The sequence below is a fragment of the Oryctolagus cuniculus genome, chromosome 11 (genome assembly GCF_051225735.1).
Source record: "Oryctolagus cuniculus isolate XC-2025 breed Fujian yellow rabbit chromosome 11, ASM5122573v1, whole genome shotgun sequence".
Taxonomy (NCBI): domain Eukaryota; kingdom Metazoa; phylum Chordata; class Mammalia; order Lagomorpha; family Leporidae; genus Oryctolagus; species Oryctolagus cuniculus.
This window is the reverse complement of record NC_142877.1, coordinates 123744297-123767447: the sequence shown is the minus strand read 5'-3', so window position 1 is coordinate 123767447 and position 23151 is coordinate 123744297. Positions and strand designations below refer to the sequence as shown.

The 23151-nt window shown below is 60.1% G+C and overlaps 1 protein-coding gene across 10 annotated transcripts in view; it reads right to left on the bottom strand.

Moving 5' to 3' along the window:
• Window positions 1–6439: 6439 nt before the first annotated feature.
• Window positions 6440–23151, bottom strand: part of SHANK3 (SH3 and multiple ankyrin repeat domains 3) — a 57807-nt gene continuing 41095 nt past the window's right edge. For 3 of the 10 annotated variants that reach the window (XM_070053144.2, XM_070053145.2, XM_089307839.1), the window contains 4 exons: window positions 22547–22677; window positions 21712–21796; window positions 15878–18134; window positions 6440–8921 (listed from right to left, as the gene is read on the bottom strand). In XM_070053144.2, coding sequence (XP_069909245.2) covers window positions 8330–8921; window positions 15878–18134; window positions 21712–21796; window positions 22547–22677 — 3065 coding nt within the window. In that variant the 3' untranslated portion in view covers window positions 6440–8329. Of the gene's footprint in view, window positions 8922–9634; window positions 9774–15877; window positions 18135–20087; window positions 20233–21711; window positions 21797–22546; window positions 22678–23151 lie in introns of those variants that run through there. The other 7 variants (XM_089307837.1, XM_070053147.2, XM_070053149.2 and 4 more) reach the window with 7 other exon arrangements.

The following is a 23151-nucleotide window of genomic DNA, read 5'->3' as shown; positions in this document are numbered from 1 at the left end:
GTCAATTGAAAACAAATCTTAATGAAGCATGGGATGGGAGAGGTATTAGAGGTGGGATGGGAGTGGGGGTGGCAGGGCAAGAATGGGGAGAAGAACCACTATATTCCTAAAAGCTGTCCATATGAAATTTGTATTCATTAAATAAAAACCTTCTAAAAATTTCCTCTCGGTAAATATGAGAGGTCATCTCAACAGTACCTCAGCACTGAGATTCTTATCTCTGCTGCCTGTGCATCAGGAGGTCACCCTCTGCGTCAGTGTAAGAATTTGTCTCCCCGCATCAGTGTCAGGCTGTTGGGAATTTTATCTGAGTATCAGGTGCTCTTGCACGCTCACACTTGAGTGTCCCTCGGACACGGTTCTTCTGCCTGAGTGTCAGGAGGGCTCCTGTCTCCCATGGAGCGAGTGGAGTCTTTTCCACCTTTGTGTGGTGGTCTCACCTCCACTGAAGGTCGGAAGACCCTGTTGCACTAGCCTCAGTGCTAGCACTGTCAGAGGCCTCTTTTTTTAAAATCTATCAATATAATTTATTTGAAAGGTAGAGAGAGACAGACTGCAATTTCCCATCTGCAGGTTCACTCACTCCCTAAATGACCAGAACAGCCAAGGTTGGGCTCAGTCCCCATCTTGCATGTGAGTGGTAGGGCCCCAACCGTCTGAGCCATCACTTGTTTCCTCCCAGGGTATGCCTTAGCAGAAACTTGGAGTTGGGCTCAGAGCTGGGACTGGTACCCATTCCACGGGAATGTGGAAGGCAGACATCTAAGTCACATCTAACCACTACAAAAAATGCCAGTCCCAGGCCTCTGTTAGTTTACTTGAGTGTCAGGTTGTACCTGATAAATAACTAAAAAGGACTTCAGAATAGCAGTCCAAGAAATGGCACCAAGGAACTGATATTAAAGTTTTTTGATTGTTAAAGAAAAGATTATTCAGTGTTTTCGTTTCGTTTTTTTGTTTTGTTTTGTTTTGTTTTTTGACAGGCAGAGTGGACAGTGAGAGAGAGACAGAGAGAAAGGTCTTCCTTTGCCGTTGGTTCACCCTCCAATGGCCGCCACGGCCGGCGCACCGCGCTGATCGGAAGGCAGGAGCCAGGTGCTTCTCCTGGTCTCCCGTGTGGGTGCAGGGCCCAAGCACTTGGGCCATCCTCCACTGCACTCCTGGGCCACAGCAGAGAGCTGGCCTGGAAGAGGGGCAACCGGGACAGAATCCGGCGCCCGACCAGGACTAGAACCCGGTATGCAGGCGCTGCAGGCGGAGGATTAGCCTATTGAGCTGCGGCGCCAGCCTCAGTGTTTTTAAAGGAGGACTTTCATGGGCATAAAATTGCTATAGCATTTAGATCCATGAGAATTACTTAAAAGAATGATTAACATTTAATTGTAAATTTTGATATGTACAATTTTATAGAGATCATAACCTTTGCAACTATTTAAACATGAAAATGTTAAGATAAACTGTAAAATGAAAGGTAGTACCTAGTTATTTATTTTTTTAACTTTATTTAATAAATATAAATTTCCAAAGTACAGCTTTTGAATTATAGTGGGTGGCTATAACTTCCCCCCATAACTTCCCTCTGTCCTGCAACCCTGCCATCTCCCGCTCCCTCTCCCATTCCATTCACATCAAGATTCATTTTCAATTCTCTTTATATACAGAAGATCAATTTGGTATATATTAAGTAAAGATTTCAACAGTTTTCACCCACACAGAAACACAAAGTGTAAAGTACTGTTAGAGTACTAGTTATTGCATTAATTCACATTGTATAACACATTAAAGACAGAGATCCTACATGGGGAGTAAGTGCACAGTGACTCCTGTTGTCGAGTAAACAATTAACACTCTTGTTTATGGTGTCAGTAATCACTCTAGGCTCTTGTCATGAGTTGCCAAGGCTATGGAAGCCTTTTGAGTTTGCCAACTCCAATCTTATTTAGACAAGGTCATAGTCAAAGTGGAAGTTCTCTCCTCCCTTCAGAAAAAGGTACCTTCTTTGATGACCTATTCTTTCCACTGGGATCTCTCTCACAGAGATCTTCCATTTAGGGTTTTTTTTTTTTTTTTTTCCAGAGTGTCTAGGTTTTTTTTTTGTTTTTTGTTTTTTGTTTTTTTTTTTTTTTTTTTTCCCAGAGTGTCTTGGCTTTCCATGCCTAAAATACTCTCATGGGCTCTTCAGCCAGATCCGAATGCCTTAAGGGCTGATTCTGAGGCCAAAGTGCTATTTAGGACATCTGCCATTCTATGGGTCTGCTGTGTATCCCACTTCCCATGTTGGATCGTTCTCTCCTTTTTAATTCTATCAGTTAGCATCAGCAGACACTAGTCTTGTTTGTGTGGTCCCTTTGACTCTTAATCTTATCATTATGATCAATTGTGAACAGAAATTGATCACTTGGACTAGTGAGATGGCATTGGTACATGCCACCTTGATGGGATTGAATTGGAATCCCCTGGCATGCTTCTAACTCTACCGTTTGGGGCAAGTCCGATTGAGCATGTCCCAAATTGTACATCTCCTCCCTCTCTTATTCCCATTCTTATATTTAACAGGAATCACTTTTCAGTTAAATTTAAACACCTAAGAATAATTGTGTATTAATTAAAGAGTTCAACCAATAGTATTAAGTAGAACAAAAAAAAAATACTAAAAGGGATAAAGTATTAAGTTGTTCATCAACAGTCAGGACAAGGGCTGAGATAGAGAGAGAAAGAAGCTAGTTCACTCCCCAGATGGCTGCAATGACCAGGGCTGGGCCAGGCTGAAGCCAGGAGCCAGGAGCTTCATTTGGGTCTCTCACGTGGGTGCAGGACCCAAGCACTTAGGCCATCTTCTACTGCTTTCCCAGGCACGTTAGCAGGGCACTAATCTGAAGTGGAGCAGCTGGGCCTCAAACTGGCGCCTATGCTGAATGCTGGCATAGCAGGCAGCAGCTTTACTTGCTACACCACAACACCGGCCCCTCGTTTTAAAAAGTGTGTTTTCAGGGCCTGCACTGTGGTACAGCAGGTTACTCTGCTGCCTGCAGCACCAGCACCCCATAAGGGCACAACTCATGTCCTGACTACCCCACTTTGGATCCAGCTCCTTGCTAATGCACTTGGGAAAGAAACAGAAGATGGCCCAAGTGCTTGGACCCCAGCACCCACTTGGGAGACCCAGATGAAGCTCCTGGCTCCTGGCTCCTGGCTTTGGGCTGGCCCAGTCCTGGGGGTTGTGGCCATTTGGGGAGTGAACCAGCAGGTGGAAGATCTCACTCTCTGCTTCCTGTCTCTCCCTCTCTGTAACTCTACCTTTCAAATGAATAAATCTTTAAAGATTTATTTTTATCTATTTGAAAGGCAGAGATAGCAAAAGACTTGAGAGAGAGAGAGAGAGATCTTCTGTCTGCTGATTCACCCCTCTAATGCCTACAACAACAGGGGCTGGGCCAGGTCGGAACCAGAAGCCTGGAACTCAATCCAGATCTCCCACATGGGTGGCAAGGGTCCAGGTACTTGAGCCATCACCTACTCCCTCCAAGGATCTGCATTAGGAGGAGCTGGTTGGGAAGCAGTGAAGTCAAGACTTGAACTGGCACTCCGATATGGGATAATGGCATCCCAGGCAGTGGCTTAACTTCCTGTACCACAATGCCTGCCCTAGTACCTAATTTAAAAAAATATTTAGGGGGCTGGCACTGTGGCTCAGTAGGTTATCCTCTGCCTGCAGTGCCAGCATCCCATATAGGTGGTGGTTCTAGTCCCGGCTGCTCCTCTTCCAGTCCAGCTCTCTGCTATGGCCTGGGAAAGCAGAAGGTGGCCCAGACACTTGGGCCCCTGCACCTGCATAGGAGACCCGGAAGAATCTGGCTCCCAGCTTCAGATCAGGGCAGCTCTGGCTGTTGTTGCCATCTGGGGAATGAACCAGCGGATGGAAGACCTTTCTTTCTATCTCTCCCTCTCACTGTAAGTCTATCTCTCAAATAAATAAATAAATCTTTAGGAGGTATGCAATAGCAAATTCTGGAGACCCTACGTGCAGCTTCCAGAAGATGATTATTGCTTGCCCTGCTGAACTAGCCCGCTCGGGTTCTAGAAAGGCCCCACCCAAAGTGATGGTGAGGCATGTGGCCAACCAGGGCTGTTTGCCAATGAGCACCTGGAGGGAGTGGGAACGGCTTGGCTTCTCCACGCCATTCCAAGAGAGGGAGGGAGAGGAAGGTGGGGGACAGCAGGCTCTGGGGGCAGAGGACGGAGTCCTGGAGGGAGTGGGAATGGCTTGGCTTCTCCACGCCATTCCAAGAGAGGGAGGGAGAGGAAGGTGGGGGACAGCAGGCTCTGGGGGCAGAGGACGGAGTCCTGGAGGGAGTGGGAATGGCTTGGCTTCTCCACGCCATTCCAAGAGTGAGGGAGGGAGAGGAAGGTGGGGGACAGCAGGCTCTGGGGGCAGAGGACGGAGTCCTGGTGGCCACTGGGGCCTGGGCTGAGGCTGAGGCGGAACTCCCAGCACAGGCGGCAGGACGGGGTGCCCAGCGGTCCCCACCCTCCTCCTCCCTGCTCTTGGCTCCTACCGCTCCCCACCTCATCTCCCCAGCCCTGCCCCCTCTCCAAGCCCCTGATCTCCGGACACCCCTGCTTCCCCACTCCCACCCCTTTGTCTCTCACCCGATCCCCATTCCCTCCAGCCCCCCGCCCATCCCTACCTCCGCTCCCCACGCAGACCTCCCCGGGCAGGTTCCAGAGTGTTCTGAGGGCCCGAGGGATTGCTGGAGCAGCGTGGGCAGGAGGAGCCCAGGGTTTCTGCTCCGCCCTGCCGCTCCCCACCCCTGCAGCAGGTCTCCATGGCCCAGGCCGTGCAGGTCTTGAAGGTCTTTGAACCTGGAAGGCCTTCATCTCTGCCCCGCCCCCGGGTCCCTTGGTACCAGCTGGGCACTGCTGTTCCTTGGAAGGCAGGGGCCCTGTGCCTTAACTTTTCCTTTCCCGCTACCCCAGCTGGGTCCTGGTTAGAGATCCAGGGTTCCAGGTGCAGCTCAGAGGAGACCCCTGGTCCCCACACTGCAGTGCTCAGCCAGACGCAGCTGGGGTCTCTCTGCCCTCCCACTCATTTCCTCCCAGGGACCCTCCCTAACTTCCTGTGTAGTTCCTTCTGTATGATGACTTGAACATGAGATGAAAAATTTTAAAAAAATGTTGAAGACATGGGACTCTGGGACTTTCTAGACAGACTGAGGGTCATGGTCCCCAGCCTTAGCAGCTCCCTCTGGGCCACCCTTGAAGTGACCGCTGAGGCAGAACCTCCTGCTGAGATCCCAGGCCACACTTCCCAGGCCTCGCTCCCCTCGGCTCCAGCCCCAGTCTAGGACAACCTCAGAGCCAGCATCTACAGTCGTTCCCTCGACACAGCATGGCTTTGGTCCACTGCCCTCCGTGAGCCCCTCCCCTCAGGAGACATCACTAACCCTCTTAGCCCTGGGCCCTTGGTGGTCTCCGCTCCATCTTGTCTCCAGTGCCTGCTCACTCACTGTCCATCCTTCGAGACGGCACGCCCTCTCTGTCCACTTGCTGAGGTGTTTGCCTCCCCTGTGGCCCAGCCGCCCTTACCAGGTGCCAGTAGGACATGCCTCCCTTGCCGCACCACAGGCAGGTAGCGGCTTATGGTCGCCTGTCCACCCTTGAAGGACAGTGTCTGCAGGGCTGGGGTAGCACAAACGACAGCCTTACGTCCGTGCAGAGCCCAGTGCAGGGAGGGAGAGGACCCAAGTCAGGGAGGGAGAGGACCCAAGCCAAGAAGCGTCCCTTGCTCCAATCTGAGGTGCCACCAGGGCAGTGAGAGCACAGACGCTAACCCTGACACTCTGGGGGTCAGGGAATGGCTTCCTGGACGAAGCGACCTGGAGTGCAGCCTCCGAGGCTGTGTGGGCATTGTGGAGGCAGAGGAAGGAGTGGGCTTGAGTAGGGACAGAGTCCATGCCCGCGGTGGGCTTCAGCACCTGCACGGGGGAGAGGGAGAAGCAGGCGCAGACGGGGCCGGTCAGCTTCTTCACTGCAGGTACCCTCTGCGGTGAGGGAGCCAAAGGCAGGGATGGAGACAAAACCACTGAACCTGCCCAGGGGAAGACGCCAGGCCTGAACACAGCCGCAGCACAGGCAGGATGGCGGAGAAGTAGGCGAGGGCCACAGGTCGGGGCAGCAGACCTGGTAAAACAGCTGGACGCTGGAAGCAGCCCTGACAGGGGTGCCGGGGGACGGCCAGACTTCTGGCTCAGGAGGTGCTGAGCGGAAGGCAGAGTCCAGGGAAGCAGGGGTGAGGCCCCCGCAGACTCGAGGCAGGCGTCGGCACAGGGCCAGGGTCTGCTCCGTGGAAGTCACGGCGGCCCCAGGCGCGGGGTCTGCGACCCCCCTGAGGGACAGCCGCGTACTCCCAGGATCCTCAACCAGGCGAGTGAGACGCGGCTTCATTTCTTATAAATTTATTACATAATAATATTATAATAATTATTATCAATAATAATAATAATAATATAAGAAACATAGATCTCTGTGGGGTGTATCACAACGTCAGGGTCAGGAGGCCTCAGGACTGGAGCAGGGGGCGAACTCCCCCGGATGGAACTCCATACAAAAGGAGGGTGAAGCAGAACTGACCCTGTAAAGTTAAAAACCCAAATTGAACGGAACCAAAAACCCACAGGTGAGTGTGAGACCGCGTGTGTATGTGGCAGTCGTTACAGTGACTGCTGTGTGTGACCTGGTGTGTCGGGAGACGGTGTGGGTGTGACTCTGCCCAGGGAATGGGGCCGGTGGGCGGGGGCGGGGCAGGCGGGCACAGACCGGCGTGCCAGGCCCCTGGGCTGTGAAAACTTATGTTTTCTTTTTTTTTCTTTTATTAAAAAAAGCTATAAATATAAACAGAAACTTGTGAGTGACGTGGATGGAGCTTAGTCCAGACTCCAAACCCTAGGTTTAAAAACGCCCAGGGCCCCCACCCCACAGGTCGCTGCTGACTGTGAGGAGTCACAGTAAGGGGGACTGGGGCGCCCTCAGGGGTCTTTGACTCTCCCTAGGGCCCCGTGGTGGCCTGACTCTAGTGGTCCCCCAGGATACCCTCAGAAGCCCAAAGAACAGAGCTGCCTCCAAGGGGTCTCTGGGGCCGCCCCCAGCGGCCAGGGTTCAACAGCGAACCCAGCTCAGGCTGGGTGGGGCTCTGGAAGGACCCGGGGCAAGACAGCCTCTGACCTTCTCTCCACGAGGAGACAGGACGCTGTCACAGGCACACACACACCTCCGCCCCCCACCCCGCCGGCTCCCGGCACACACTTGCACAGCCCCCCTCTGCAAGCCCGGCGCACACGGGGGCTCCCATGTGCTCAGTCGCACCCAGTTTCACACACACGTGCACACGCACACACGCGCGCACACACAGGGCAGGGGCAAGAGACAGTGGGGCCCAAGGCAGGGAGACTTTTCTGCTGTAGTTGCCCAAAAAAGTGGGAGGAGGCTGGACCCCTCCTTGGGGAGAGACCCTGTGAGGAAGATGGCTGAGGGTGGAGTGTTAGGGACCCTGCCCCACCCCCAGGGCGCTGGCCTCCCAGGCCACCTGTGACCGGACTGGACCGCGCTGGCGCCCAGCAGGACGGGCCGCCTGCCGCCCCTCCCCCGAGCAGCACCTGAAGGGTCGATGGGGCTCACTACAGCTCAGCGAGGGAAGGGGCCGAGCGAGCGGGGCCCTAGGGCCGGCCACCAGGACCCTGGCCAACCCCAGACCAGCTGGAGCGTCCCCTGCCCCGTGTGGGGCGGCAGTGGCAGTGAGGGCCGCAGATGGAAGACTGGGCAGCTGCAGCGGGACCGGCGGGAGGGCCAGGGGGTGGGGGGAAGAGGAAACTGTTACGGACAGAGATATTTGTTCCTTTTCTCGTTCCAAATATAGAGTGGATTAAAATATGCAAAACAGGGGGCTCCTTGGCCCCCGTCGAGAACCCCAATGTCTCCCCCCTCCCCCCCGAGTCGCCAAGGCGTGTCCTGGCCTCGCATGCTGGACTAGGTTCCCCCTCTGGGAGAAGGGCCACCAGGAGCTGCGGAGGAGGCGCCGGTCAGAGCACCGCACCCCGGCCCTCCCGCCCGGCCTCCCTGGTCCGAGCCGTCCCGACTGCGCGCTGGGTCCGGCTCGGCGGCCCGGGAGGGCACTAAGCAATGTACAGGGCAAGTCTCCGAGCAACAGCAAACAGCACGATTCATGCAACATTCCCGGCCCGGCGCCATGGCGGGGGCGGGCCGAGCCCGCGGCCCGGGAGGGGTCAGGGCCCTGCCCGCAGGGCGCGGCTGGGACGGGAGCGGGGGTGCGGCGTCAGCTGCCCTCCAGCTGCCGCAGCGCGCGCTCGATGTTCATGCGGTGGCCCACGCGTGTGACGCCCAGCTCCACGAAGTCTTCCTTGGTGAGCGCGGGCAGGTGCGCGCCCTCGATCTCGTGGTCCTCGAAGCGGTCGCGGTGCTCGCCTAGGTGGATGCTCTCCAGCCAGTCGCCCACATCGAACTTGCTCCAGAGCTGCATTGGCTTCTGCTGGAAGGGCCTGCGCGGGCCGGGCGCGCCGGGGCCGGGGCCGGGCGCGGGCGAGGGCAGCGGCGACGGCGACGGGGAGCGGCTGCGCGCGCTCACGCTGCGCACCACGAAGCGCACCTCCTTGGGCTCATGCGGAATGGAGAGGCTGGACGACTTGAGGATGGTGGGGGGCGTGAGGCCGAAGGGCCGCCCCGCGCCCCCCGCGCCCGCCCCCAGCCCCTCCACCCGCTCCAGCGACGCGGGCTTCACTGGGCTCGGGGCGCGTCGCGCCACGGGGTAGCGGCCACTGGGCCGCACCGCGTAGGAGGCCCCGCCGCCCGGGCCCGTGGGGCTGCGCTGCGCTGAAATGGAGCTCAGCTCACCGAGGCTGCTGAAGAGCCTGTGGAGGGAGAGGGGTTCAGGGCGAGGCGAGGGGCTCGCAGCGAAGGGGATGGGCGGAGGGGAGAAGGGTGGGCTGGTGGGAACATCCCACATTACCCTGGCCGTCTCTTGGCCGCCAGAGTCAGAGCCAGGGCTTGGCTCTGGCGGGCCCTAGACTGCATTCTGAGAGGACTGGTGCCCTCCCCCTCTGCTGAGGCTCCAGTGGCAAGACAGCCTCTCCTGGCACAGGGCTGGGCTGTCCCCTCCCTACCAGCCTCAGATATGCGCCCCATCCACAGGTGCTCTAGGCAGCAAGACTGGGGCCACACCCCGCAGTGCCCACAGTGCTGAGTGGAGCCCGGAGCCTTGGGGGGTGGCTGAGTCGTGGTCAAGACTGGCAGCAGCACCAGGCTGAACAGGCCCACGGCACCGGAGACACCAGGCGGCGCCCACACCCACACAGAGCAGCAGCACAGGCAGGGCAGGCGAGGCAGCCGCCCTACACAGGGCAGCATGCACGGCAGCAATGCACCCCATGGTGCAGACACGAGGCAGCACGTGCATGTGCGCACACACACACAGAGGCTGGTGGCACCTCACTTCCCAGCTCACCTCTCAGGACCCTGACCTCTAGCCCCTCTTCAGCCTGGCCATGGCAGGACTGCCTGTGGTGATTCCTGAGAACACCCACTCCCATATCCCCCCATTCCCGTCCCTAAGCGTATCCCTTACTGTGGCCAGGGGAAGCCTCGGGGCTGTCAGCGACACAGAAGGCCCACGCAGCCATGCAGAGCAGAGACCCAGGTGGACGGCGAGAGGCATGGGATGGGCATGCTCACTTACACAGCCGGCGCTCGGGACCACCGCGCAGCTAGACAGAGCAGCCACATGCAGATGGGCAGGAGAGAGCAATGAGAGAGAGTGTTAGCAGGCCAGGCTCACGTGGCCACAGTCACAGCCACACAGCAGGCAGCCAGGTGCAGGAACCCCCTGGCCAGCCCCTTGTGGAGGGAGGGAGTTGGGTGCAGTGGGTGCAGCTGCTGTGGAAGGCAGCTGCTGGGAGAGGGGAACACCTTGAGGACGTCCGGAAGTGCGGAGGACTGGCAGACAGCGGCCTCCTGATGGCCTGCATGGAACCCGTGCTCTGGGGCCCTCGTCTGTGCACTGCAGACCTCGCACGCTGCCTCAGCACTGCCTGGGAAGTGCGCAGCAGCACCCCGCACCCCCACCACCATCCTCTGTCATCTGACTGGCCTCTGTCCAGCCACCATCCCTCCCCTCCCACACTGGGCTAAGGATCCCTTCTCTGGGTTGCCACCCACGTGTGTGCTGTCCTGAGCACACGGCACGCACAGTGCCCATCGCCCAGCAGCACGGGCTCCCTTGCAGCAGGCTTTGCTCTCGTGTCCTACGAGCAATGGGAGCCCTCTCCAGAGAGCGGCACCGTCTCTCCTACTGGACTGGCTTCCACCCCCTTCCGCTGGCCCTCTCCTCAGCCTATCCCACTGCCTCCTCCCAACTGCTCAGGCTCCCCGAGGAGTTAGACTGTGCCCCCGCTGGATAGGGGCTCCAGGAACACTCGGGTGGGTGCAAGAACAGGAGCCAACTCCAACCTGGACTCCACGGAGTCACCAGGGCTTCAGGATGAAGTGGGGCAGCAGCCGGGGGAGGTACCATGTGGTGCTGGGTGCTGGGTGCCCATGGGCGGTGACTGCTAGGAGAGACTCAGGGAACTGCGCCTCTGGGACCAGACAGTGGACACCCAGCAAGGAGTAAGGCCGGGCACATGCACCTCACCTGCCACCCCTGACCCTCACAGAGCAACCCTGGCCTGGGGGCCTGCGGCACAGATGTCTGCTCTGACCCCACTCTGAGGTTTAGAGTTCAGTGTGACAGAAGCGTGACCACAGCTGAGCAGTGATGGCAGCACGTGGGGAGGCCGTCAGAGTCCAGAGCCTGTCTGGTTGGTACTGGAGTCGTCCTGCTCAGCAGGGTAAGCGGAGACCCAGGCCGAGGGCAGGCAGGCTCCAAAGATACCAGGGAGCAAGAAACTGAGAACTGGGTTCCACTGGGCCACACTCCTACCACCTTCCAGGTGTCCTAGAGCTATGGGGCACCCTTAGCAGCCCCCCTCCACGGCCAAGTCCAGGCTGTGACGTGTCAGGGCGGTCTTCACCGAGATCTGAATCTTGGACAGTGCCAGCGTCTCCAGTGGGGCCCCTGTCCCCTGCAGTGGCTCAGGCTGTCGGCAGGACCCCCACCCCACCCCGTGACCTGTCCGTCTTCCCTCCAAGCACCCCATTCAGCATCTCCCTTCCTGAAGATTTTCCTCTGCTTCTCTACTTTCTTCTGGGCCCTGTGTCCCACTCACGCCCTTCATGAAGGCTGCTGTGCCCAGCAATGCCATTTCTCCCAGAGCTCTAGTGCACGGCAGGACCTGTCCCCTCTCCTCAGTGGCCTCCAAGTCACTAACCCGAATGTGTGCACGGGGCGCCTGCTCACCTCCAGCCACTTCTGCCCCCAGACTCTCCACAGTCCCAGGGCCTTTCAGCCGTGTCCTAATGGCTCTCCTTGACTCCTGTTCCTCGCCCAAAGCCAGGAGCACAAGACACCCGGAAGAAGATCGCAGTAACAGGGCCTGTCTCTCCCAAGAATGCGCGCCTCTGTTGACCCTCCCGTGCCAACAAGCAGAAGAAGCGCCACTCTGGCTCAGTCCAGGGAAGGTCTAGGCCTGTGGCCTTTTGCAATTTGGGGGCCTTATTAAGAGGAACAATCCTCCACGGGAACACAAACCCAGACACGCTCCAGAGGCTTCTGGGGGCCTCTGTCCTGCTGATGGCATCTTAGTCCTCACCACCCACGCCTGCTCACAGCTCCAGCCCTGACAGCCACTCCCTCCTGGGAACACACCTGCAGAAAGCCAGCTGCACGCGGCCTTCGAGCGCAGCGGACACCCAAGCCTGGGTGCCCCAGGGCACCTTCAGTCTGGTCCTCAGGACGGGCCCTGCTGGCCTTGAAGCCCCTGCAGGTAGGACCGGAAAAGCACAGACTCCGCCCAAATCCACAGCGCAGGTGCCTCGTCCACACAACCTTATCAAAGGCACCGAGAGGCAGCGCAGCAGGGGCTGACTCTGTTTCCAAAGCTACACCACCACGGAGCTTTTCCACAGAGCAGACGTGCAGGTCAGACAGGTGTGAAACAGAGCCAAGGCAGACCTGGCATTGCCGTGGGGCTCAGACCAAACGTGGGATTCAGACCAACAAGCGAGGCCTGGAAGACACATGTGGTTCAGACAGGTGTGGGCCTCAAAGACAGGCGTGTGGCTCTGAGCAGACAATGGCTCTGTTCAGCAGGGCTGGCACAGAGGACCAGAGCGCTGGGCTCCTGGGATCAGGTTTCAGAAGAGGCCAAAGGACAGGCCCAGTGCAAAGGAGCGGCAGGTTCTCCACAAGACACTGAGCTGTGGTTCTGTGTCGCACGGGGCGGCTTCCCCTGCCCATAAAGAACTCAGGCCGTAGAGCACCTCGTGGCTGACGCTCACCGGAGCCTGGATACAGCCACCGGTGGAGAAGGCCAGCAAGATAGGCATTTCCCTCCCGGTGGTGTCGAGGGGTAAGGAGAGGGAGACCCACGGGGATCAGGGACACAGCTCAGGACTGTGATGCTGAGGAGGGTAGCCGGGGTCAGTGACCCAGGGCCTCTGCCAGGACTTGTCATGGAGGGAGACAGCCACGCCTGGATACCAGAACTTCCCACATTTTGGACATTTTTCTAAGAGACAGATGACTAGCAGTTTTATCCCTAAGTGAGACATGAGTGCCAGACCCCAGCCCCCTCAGCTGTAGGACAAGAGTGTATAAGCAGTCCTGGTGGACACCAAAGCCAGTCAGCCACACAAGAAGCCAGACCTGACACAGGACTGGGCACCGACATGGCCATAGGCATCCTGCTCAGCCTGCAGCCAGAAACAGAGGGTCCAGCGGGGGCAGTGGGGCCACTCTCGAGGGCTATGATGCTGTCCAGGTGTGAGGCCAAGATGCAGCAGGAACAGCGTGCAGCTGGCCCAGCAGGTGCCGCTGCTGACATACATGATGACGCACAGGGCTGCGCGAGTTGTGCTCTGCGACAAGCATGGGGAAGGGATCTGTGTGGTCCTCAGAAGAGGTCACGACAGAGATCCCAGAACAGGCCTTGGGCAGACAGAAGCCCCCACTTCAGTTTTACCGTCTGGAAAATGGAGATGGTATTATCTAGCGGAACGGTTGTGAAGACAAAATAATATGACGTGACATTCTCCAGTCTATCTCAAGCATGCTCAGTGCCCAAAAAGAACCCTAAAACTTCACCCAGCAGCTGAGAACCGGGGGACAGCCAGGAGGACAGACCCTGGTCCTCCCATGTGCAGCTTCAGTGGTGACGTGGCGGCACCTGAAGTCCAAGCGTTACCTTGCCCACCTCACAGAGGGACAACTGTTCACAGAAGCTAAGTGGCTTGCCCAGGACCACAGAAACAAGATCGACCTGCTGAGACTACAATCCAGGCCATCAGTGCTAGGAACACTCCTCACCTTCATCTGTTTGCCAGGTGGCCTGGCCCCTAGGTGGACACAAGCCCAGCCAGTAACCCCAGGGACTAGTAAGAGGAAAGCAGGGAGCCTGTGAAGCTAACACCAGAGGCTGGAATTCAGCACAGACTACTGAGAGCTCCCTCTGCAGGGCCTGCGAACGGACGGGCGTGCGGGCTGGAGGCGCTCGTCCTGCCTTCCTCAGCCCACACCTGAGAACGGAAAACACACAGGGACCTGCTGAAAAGCAGAGCCACTGGACACAAGAATCTCCACCTGACAGAGGCAAATCGCCAACAGTCACAGTGAAAGACGAGCTCAGAGGAGAGCCCGAAGCTCACGGGACTTCCCTAGACCCTGCCCTGTGACCACCCAGCCACCCTGTGGCAGCAAGCAGAGCCAACAATAAGACAGGCTCACCTGGGCCAGACCAGGGGGCTCACACCCTGAAGACCTGAATCTCTGTGTCCACCCTTTCCTGCAATGCATCCCAAGTCCCCTGCTCAAATCACAAGAGACAGTACTTGCGTTTAGCCTCACAATTTCATGCACTGAACACACGTTTATTGAGGGCATCACACGGGGCCAGGCACTGAGCTATGCACTTCCATGGCTTTGATCTTCACGGGATCAAGAGGCAGGGAGGAAAAGAGGGGCTGCCGGAGGGAGGAGAAGCAGAGGGAAGACAGGGAACTGGCCGGGGCTGGGTCAGAAGGCCCATTATTGGGATCTAGTCCTGCAGAGGCCTGGGACCCAGGCTGCTCAGCCTCACTGGACACTTTCTGTGCAGACCTGAAGTGCCTACATCACAAGTAAAAAACTTTCAACTTTGGCTGGGAGTTGGAAGAGGCTGAGGGGAGAAGGCCCCAGAGCAAGGCTCCAGGATGACAGGAGTTGCAGGCCACATTCCTGGATGACTCAGGGAGCCTTCCTGAGCACCCCAAACTCCCACCAATCCTCTGAAGCTGGGCTGGAACAAGGTGGAAGGGGCAGGTCCTTGGAATAAGGTCTGCAAAATCCTTACCCTCGGAACCTCTCCTGACTCCGTGAACTCCGAGTCAGAGGGCAAGGAGGACTCAGGAGGCAGCACCCCATCCCCACTCCCAGGAGGAGGGCGGGGGCTGGGGTCCCAGAAGGCAAGTGCAGCTTGGGAAAGGCAGGGAGCAGGGCTGGCAGGGGGTGCCCGGCTCCCCTACAACACCCATTCAGCTTGCCGGCCCGAGTGGGGAGGGGTCCTCAAGGAAAGGGGGTCGGCCCAGGGGCTCTAGCAACTTGCACTTGTACAGAGCGGCAGCACCCTCAGCAGCACGTGGGCCTCTGCTCAGCTCCTCTCCCCATGCCAGCACCTCCCCCACAGCCCCACCCGGGCTAGAACGGGGAGGGGAGGACAGACAGGGGGACTGGGATGGGGGTGGGAGACGGTGAGAGGGCAGGGGTGCAGCCTCCAAGTGTTTTCCTAACGCACAAGCCACAAACAGGACTGTTTTTAAAGGGACTCAAAGGAGAGCAGCAAAGTTTCTGGGAAAGGAAACAGGAAGGAGGTGGCCAGTCCCTGAGAGAAGAGGAGCCAGTGCATACTCCAAGGCTCTAAAGGACGCAGGGCAGAGGGGCACAGCAGGTGTGTGGGGCGTAGGGGGGTCAGGGTGTATGTGTGTAGGGGTACGTATGGGGTGTCTGCATGGGTGCGTATGGGGGGAGTGAGGTATGCGTGTGTAGGTATGTGGGGGGTGTGTGTGTCAGGGTGTGGGATATGTGGGGGGGTGTGAGGTATACATGTAGGTGTGTGGGTGTACGTGGGGTGAGAGGTGTGTGGGTAGGTGTGGGGTGTGTGTGTGTCAGGGTGTGGGATATGTGGGGGGGTGTGAGGTACACATGTAGGTGTGTGGGTGTACGTGGGGTGAGAGGTGTGTGGGTAGGTGTGGGGGGTGTGTGGTATGTGTGGAGGAGTGGGTATGTATGTAGTGGTGTGTGGGTATGTGGGGTGTGTATGGGTGTGCAGTGTATACGTATGTGGGTATGGGCGGGTATGAGGCCTGTGTATGGTGTGTGGGGAGTAGGGGTGTGTGCAGAGCCACAGAGACGCCAGACAGCTCCCAAGTGCACCATGGACCAATCCCCAGTGGCACAGGCAGCTTGACACGGGCAGTGAGAGTAAGGGGAGGTGCACATGTCCAGCTTGGGGGTCTGATGTGCACCAGCAGAGGTGCAGAGAGCTGAAGTCCTGCTGCTGCTGCTGGCAGCCCAAGGGACCTCTGTCTCAGCAGGACCAGGCAGACAAAGGGTGGAGGACCAGTGGGAGGTATACCACAGGACGGAAGTGGGATGGAGGGGAGCCGGTGGGTGGACAGGAGGAAAAACAGGGAGGACAGGAGGCACAGGACAGGCCCCTCCCCACAGCACCCCGCTCACCGAGCTGCTGCGATAGGCGACTTCTTGGCAGGGTCCAGCAGGCCGCCCAGGCCGCCGACCGGCTCCTCCCCCAGGGAGCGCGTGTCTTTGTTGAGTTGCTGCAGGCGGGAGCTGAGCTCACTGATCACAGTTGGTTTGTCGTCTTCAGGCCCAGGGAGCCCCCGGCTCTCCACGGGGTCCCCCCACAGCTTGGACCTTCTCTGGAAGAGGTAGCGAGGGCGGGCGGGCCCGGCGGAGGCGGCGTGGTGCTGCTGGGCCATGAGCTCGCTGTCCGAGGACTGCTTCAGCAGCGGGTCCCTGAAGGTCACCGGCCCCTTCCCCAGCGGGGACTTGAGCTTGGGCTTGGGAGGCACTGGTGGCTTCTCGAGTAGAAAAGTGTGTCCGTCAGCGAAGGAGGTGTGGGTGTCGGTGAGCTCTCCGCTCTCCGAGCTCAGGGTGGACATGCTGGACACCGTGGAGATGGTGCTTGTGGTCTCCAGGTGGGGGTCACTGGAGCTGCGTGTGTCGGCCTCCTCCACCCCAGAGTCGGCAGCAGACTCAGGGGCAGGGGGCGGCTCGCTGCTAGGCTTCCCTGAGGCCGGGCTGGGCACCGTGGTGGGTGAGGGGCCCGGGCCAGGAGGTGGAGTGGCCAGCAGGATCCCATTGGCAAACTCCTCTGGGGGTGGCACCAGTCCGATGCGGGCCAGCTCCTCTCTGGTCTCCTCGTCGCTGGAGGACAGCTGAGCAGGCGGCAGGTTGACAGCAAACACCAGCTCTGGCTCCTCCTCTGAGCTGCCCTGGCCTGGCCCAGGGTCTACCGGGGTGCTGCCAGCGGGCTGGGCCCGGGGGCTGGGCAGGGGCTCTGCCACAGCTGCTGTTGGCATGGGGGCCGGGGCCCGCTCGGGGCTGCCCGGGCGCTGCTCTTCGGCCCCCAGCCTGCTGGGCTCCTGCCCGTTGCTGGTGGCATGCACAACAATGAGGCCGGCTGGCCGCTGCAAGGACGTATCCAAGACGCTCAGGATCAGGGACTTCTTGTCCTCGGGTGACTTCCGCTCCTCCCGGGGCGCCTTCTCTGCCTCCCTGCGGGCAGGTACAGGAATCCAGGCCGGACTCCGCGGGGAGAAGGCTGGGGAGGCCAGGGCCCCCCGCTCTGAGTCCCGGGCCTGCACGTCCACAAACAGCGGTCCAGGGCGGTCAGCATCAGGGCTGTGCACCGGTGTGGGGGACCTCGAGGGCGCCTGGGAAGCCAGGGCCCTCTCGCGGGCAGCCAGGGCAAGGGCCAGAGGCGAGCTGGGATCCAGGGGTTTGCCAGTGAGGGGGTGGATGAAGGTGGAGCCCGCAGGACTGAGGCTCGGGCCGCTGACCAATGGCTTCAGAGCAGAGACCGGGGAAGGGAGCAGCAGGTCGCGGCCTGGGGTGGCGCCGGGCCCCAGGAGGCGCTCATCGATGGACCGCGAGGGCTGCAGGGACGGCAGGTCCACGCTGGGGGCGCTGCCTTCGACGGCTCCAACTGACAGGAACACGGTGGAACGGCGCCGCTCCTCCAGCCGCCGGTCTTTGGCAGGGCCCGGACCCGGGCCGGGGCTTGAGCCCCCAAACGCGAGCCCCAGGCCGTCCTCCGCACCGTAGTCCAGGGCACCCGGCCGCGGGCCGCGGTGCGTCGGGGATGGCTCACGGGCGAAGCTGCCGCCGCCCGGGCCGGGGCTGCCCACCGCCAGGGCCGCGCGCTCCTGCGCGTCCTCCACCTGCAGCTGCTTCACCAGCGGGCTTTTGCGGCGCTGCGGCTTGGACGGCGTGAAGAGGCTGGCGCTGAAGGCGCCCAGGTTGGCGTAGGGGCTGTCGGGGCCCGGAGGCCGCGGTCGGCGCTTGGGGCGCTCGGGCGGGGTGGCCGCGGGCGGGGGCCGGGGACCGTCGCCCGCCTCGGGCGCCGAGTCCTGCAGGATGATCATGGAGCGCGCGCGCTTCTGCCGCTCCGGGTAGGGCAGCGGGCCCAGGGCCGCGCCGGGCTCGTACAGACCGGGGGCGCCCGCGCCTAGGCGCGCCTCCAGGCCCGGCTTGAAGCTGGAGCGCACAGTGTCGTAGGCGCGGCCCGGCGGCGGCGGCGGCGGCGGCGAGAAGGCTGGGGGCGGCCCGGAGTCCAGGTAGTAGGGCGCGGGCGGCGGCGGCGGCGCGGTCTGCGGTGGGGGCGGGATGCCGCGGCCCTCACGCACCGAGTCCTGCATGGACGTGCTCCGCGGGAAGCGCCCCTCCAGCAGAGAGGCCAGCTTCTCGTCCTCCCCTGCGAACGACGGTCCCCGTGAGCCGGGCTGAGCCCCCTCCAATCCCGGCCCCGGCCCCGCGTTCTGCCGGCTCGGAGTGGGGTCGGGGCTGGTCGGGGGAGGCAGGGTTAGGGCTGGCCCAAGCCACGCGCTGGGTGCAGGGCATTCCTGTGCGCAAGGCTCAGCTCAGCTGTAAGCTGAGGGAGGCCCGGCTGAGGCGGCTCTGGGAAGGACCCCAAACTGCCCACACCTGAGGATATCGCCGCCCTGGAGAAGACACGCCGGGAAAGAGGCGGCGCCCTGGGCGTAGGGAGAACGGAGACGGGCTGGAAGGGGCTTGTGCAGGGCTTCCCACCTAAGATGGCGCAGAGCCCTCTGGGAGGCAGCCAGAGGTGCGAGGGAGATGGCGGATAGTCAGAAATGAGAGAGGTAGTAACTGCGGGGCCACGGCCCACAGCCGCAGTGGATGCAGACAAGGGGTGGGTTACAGCCCCGGGGAGAGGCTCCTCCCAGGGCCAGCATGCTGTGGTGGGTGGGAGGAAGAAGGATGCATTGCAATGGAACTGTTCAGCCGGGCACCCCGTGCAGGTTTTACCCGTTAGCTGTGTGACCTCAGGCCAGGAAGGGACACTCTCAACCTCAGTTCTCTCAGGGCCAGCACAGGCTGAACAAGACCCCTCCCATGCGCAGCCCAGGCCTGGCTGGCTTAGACATCACTAGGGGTCTGTGCAGGGAGGACCCCAGTGCCCGGGACCCCATCACCCTGCTGCCAGCTCGCGCCTGACAGAGCCTTCCGCGTTCCTGTGGACATAACGTGGACGCCTGTGCAGGAGAGCAGCAGGCCTCACTCGCTGTGGTCAACATTTTTGTGAACTCACCACCCTGCAGACTGCCTGCTCCCCACCACAGTGCTGATGAGGCCGCTGCACAGAAACTGTAGCTTGGGGCAGGAACTTGGGCTTGAATTCCAACCCTACCAGGGTGTGATCTTTCTTAACCTCTAGAGTTTCCCCCTCTTAAGAGGACTGCCTGCCCCTGTCTCAGGGTCACTTAAAATTTACAGTGGAAGGCTGAACTGGTAGCAGCGTCCTAGGATGGAAGCCGAGATTGTCATCCGCATTATTTTTAGGTCTGCCTCCCGCCTGCTGCTGGACACAGAATCTGTGCCCAGCTTCCCCTGGTCTCCTCCTTGCTGCGTTTCTCCCCGTACATCTGAACACCTACAAGCCTGTGCATCAGCTTGAAAAACTAGCGCACCTCAAGGGTGCTGAAGGCGGGGGTGACGTGTGAAGATGAAGAAGGGAACAAGTTCTTATGTCAGGCAAGAAGTCACTGCTGCCGCATAGGAATAGGGACTCCACTCTGGCACCACTGTGGGGGAGGGGTGGCAGGGTCCCCTGGGGCAAAGGCAGACCCTCTCTGCTCACATACGGCAGGAGCGCCTCTTGAGCACTCACAAGATGTAGGAGCTGTTTCTCCTAATGCGAACAGTCACTAGGCATTCCCTGGGCACCAAGCACAGACCGCAGCCTGCATATGAGCTGTGCTGGGAGCTCGGCACTGGGTGATCTCCTTGCTCTGGGGTCACACAGCCAGGACACGCAGTGGGAGCCCACAGAACCTGACAACTCAACCCACACTTGGCTGGCTGGGTACAAGATGAGCACCCGGGGTAGGCACTGCACGACAGGTTAAGCCACCATTTGAGACATCAGCATCCCACATCAGAGTGCCAGCTACTCAGCTTCCAACCGGCTCCCTGATTCTGTGCCTGGGGAGCAGGGAATGATGGCTCAAGTACTTGAGCTCCTGCCACCCACATGGGCGGCCTGGATGGAGTTCCTGGCTCTTGGATCCGGCCTGACCCAGTCCCAGCTGTTGCAGCCATTTGGGAAGAGAAACACTAGATGGAAGATGTGTCTCTCTCTCTCTGCCTTTCAAAGAAACTTATAAATATTTAAAAATGCAAGCACCTGTCAGCTCACACAGCAACTGAGCGCAGGAGCATGCAGGAGGAACCAGTGAGGAGCAGGCGTCCATCTCTGCTGCGAGGCTCCGGGCTACAGAGCAGATGTGTGGATCCGCACCTGCAGCGGTCAGTTCTGGGACTGGGCAGCGCTGAAGGACAAGCCATGTGGGAAATGACGGCAGGCAGGGGACAGCAAGTGAAGACCCAGGTCAGAGGTCCCCAGATGCCAGGGGAGGGCAGGGCGGAGCCCCCAAAGGGCCATGTGGGAGGGTGGCCCCCCTGCTGCACAAAGTGGCTTCTGGCCAGGACAGACTCCAGTCTGGGCAGGAGACCATGAAGCGAAGAAAGCCAGGGTCCACATGCAATTCGACAAGGCCTCTGCTGGACAGGGCTGCGAGGCTTGTGAGGAGGAGCCCACCCCCAAGGCAGGTGAGGTGGAAGATAAGGAAGAAACCATGGAGGACACGTGGGGCTCAGATGGAGAAGGGGGCAGCCTCCCGACTCCACAGTGGCTGCAGTCTCACTACCTTCGGCCCCACCTTCCCACCCCCGGGGAGGATCCTTGGCGGTTGCTGAAGGACCATGCCTTGTGCCTGTGCCTTCTACACGCTGCTCTCTATCAGCAGTTGGTCCTGTTATTCTGTCCAAGCTCCTGCTTGACCCATCTAGGCTCAAACACCACCACCACCCCAGCCCCGCACACACTCAGGTACACTCCAGCCTCCTGTGGTACACACCGAGTAACAGCTGGGCCGACCTAAGACCTGGCAGCTCCCGCCCAGGGTGAGGGGCAAGGGTCACAGCTTGGGCAGTGGTTGGCAGGAGGGTGGGCAGAAGCCGCAGCGCGGCCTCAGGAAGGTCAGCTTGCTTGCATCCCCTCATCGCTAAGACAGAAGCACTCCTGACGCTACCCCGCATGTTACTGTGAGTACTAAATGCACAGCCCAGAGTGCTAAGCAGTGTGCACTCTGACGGGAAGCTGCTGGTGGTGTGGTGGGCAGATGAGGGGGACTGGATGCCTGCAGAGGGGCTTGTCGATGTCTCCATCTGGGGTCGGGAAAGGAGATGGCCACACGTGGGGCATGACGGCGGCTGGGGTGGCTGAGCTGCAGGAGGAACACTGAGGACGTGGCCTTGAGAAGGTCCCATGTTTGCTGGAATGAGCAGAGCAGGGACGGAGAAAAGAGGAGAAAACGAGGAAACATCCCAAACCCCAGGAGGACTTTCATGGAGAAGGGAGCGAAGAGATGGAGGACCGATTGAGGTCAGGAGGAGGGAGGCTGTTCATGTGTCCACTGGGAAGTGTCCCGGAGGCCAACGGTGACCCTGCTGGGAGAGTTTCAGCCCTGGGTACAGAGGGAGCGCGCCTGACACAGCGGAGGAGCAGCAGCGAGTGTGGGGAGTTTTTAAGAACTGACCGTGGAAGGGAGGACGAAGCGTAGGGGAGGGGCAGGGTTAGGGTCTGAAAGCTGACCTGGGCACAGCCAGGGGAGGACACAGGGCAGTCCGCAGAGACAGGGCTTGGGGAAACCCCAGGTGCCCACAGGGAGAGGCAGGGTCTCCTACCGCTGAATGCAGTCAGCCTAGCCCTGTGCCCCCAGCGCTGCAGTCCCCGAGCCCGGCCGTACCTACAGACTTGGTCCGTGGAAGCCCCTTCCGCAGAGAACCCGGCAGCTTCTCTGGGCCCGGGAGTCCCTGGCGCTCAAACAGTGACTGTGGGGGAAGCAGAGGAAATGGAGGTTTCAAGGCACTGAGCCCCCAGTTCTCCACCCAGCCCCAGGCTGCTCCTCCCACGCTCTCCTCTGACTGTGCTGGTGCCCGTGGGGCCTGGACCCAGGAAGCAGTCCCAGACCCTGCCTTCAGGCAGCAGGGGCCACGCGGACAGTAAAATGGTGCAGACACTGGGTGAGGGGAGTGAGGGAGGGAGCAGGGGACAAAGATGCACCCTGGGCTGGCGCCGTGGCTCACTTGGCCAATCCTCTGCCTGTGGTGCCAGCAGCCTGGGTTCCAGTCCCAGCTGGGGCGCCGGATTCTGTCCCGGTTGCTCCTCTTCCAGTCCAGCTTTCTGCTGTGGCCTGGGAAGGCAGTGGAGGATGGCCCAAGTGCTTGGGCCCTGCACCCCATGGGAGACCAGGAGAAGCACCTGGCTCCTGCCCTCGGATCAGCGTGGTGCACCACCGTGGCAGCCATTTGGGGGGTGAACTGGCGGAGGGAGGACCTTTCTCTCTGCCTCTTGCTCTCTCTCTCTCTAACCCTGCCTGTCAAAAAAAGAAAGATGCATCCTGATGGGAGTGACGTGAGCTGCTTGAGGCCAGAGGCACTGGCAAAGGGAGGGGAAACCCCGCAGGTGCAGCCTCCAGGGGGCTGAGGGCCCACGTTCCTCCGAGAGACTGGCTCCTCGCCCCCGCCTCAGAAGAGGGGATGCGCCACGCTGGCACCCGGCCCGAGCCCAGGGCTGCTTACACTGATCTCGGCAGGGGTGATCCTCCGACTGGTGGGCCGCTGTTTGACGGTGGCAGCTCGGGAGTCAGCCTCCGCGATGTCCGGCCTCAGCGTCGGCTCCGCGGCCGCCGCCAGGATCTCGTCCAGCTTCTCTGTGCAGCCAGGGGGACAGTTCCTCTTCAGCACCGCTGCCTGTACGCGCCAGGCCCAGCCCCCCTCACCAGCGCTGACGGCAGCAGGGCCCCGGGAGGAGGCCACGGCCTGCCTCCCATCCGAGTCCCTCTACCCCTACCCCAGCCTTCAGGTGACACTGCAGACCCCACCTAAGCAAAGCCTGCCCTGACTGACCACGAGGGAAAGACCAGAGTGGGGCAGAACTGTTCAGTGCTCACTCGAGGAGGTGAGCCACTCTTGGCAGCATCACGGCCCTGACGCACACAGATGTCAGAACGGTGAGCCATCAACAACGGACGGGGGCTGGGTTCACTCCTGCTGGGCAGCAGGCCAGGAGTCACCTTCCTCTGCCCTGGAGGAAAGCAGCCCCTGTAGGGGAAACAACCGTGCTGGACAGCGCCAGCCCCCAAGAAAGCAGTCAGGAGCCTCAGACCAGGCAGGGCCGACGCTGA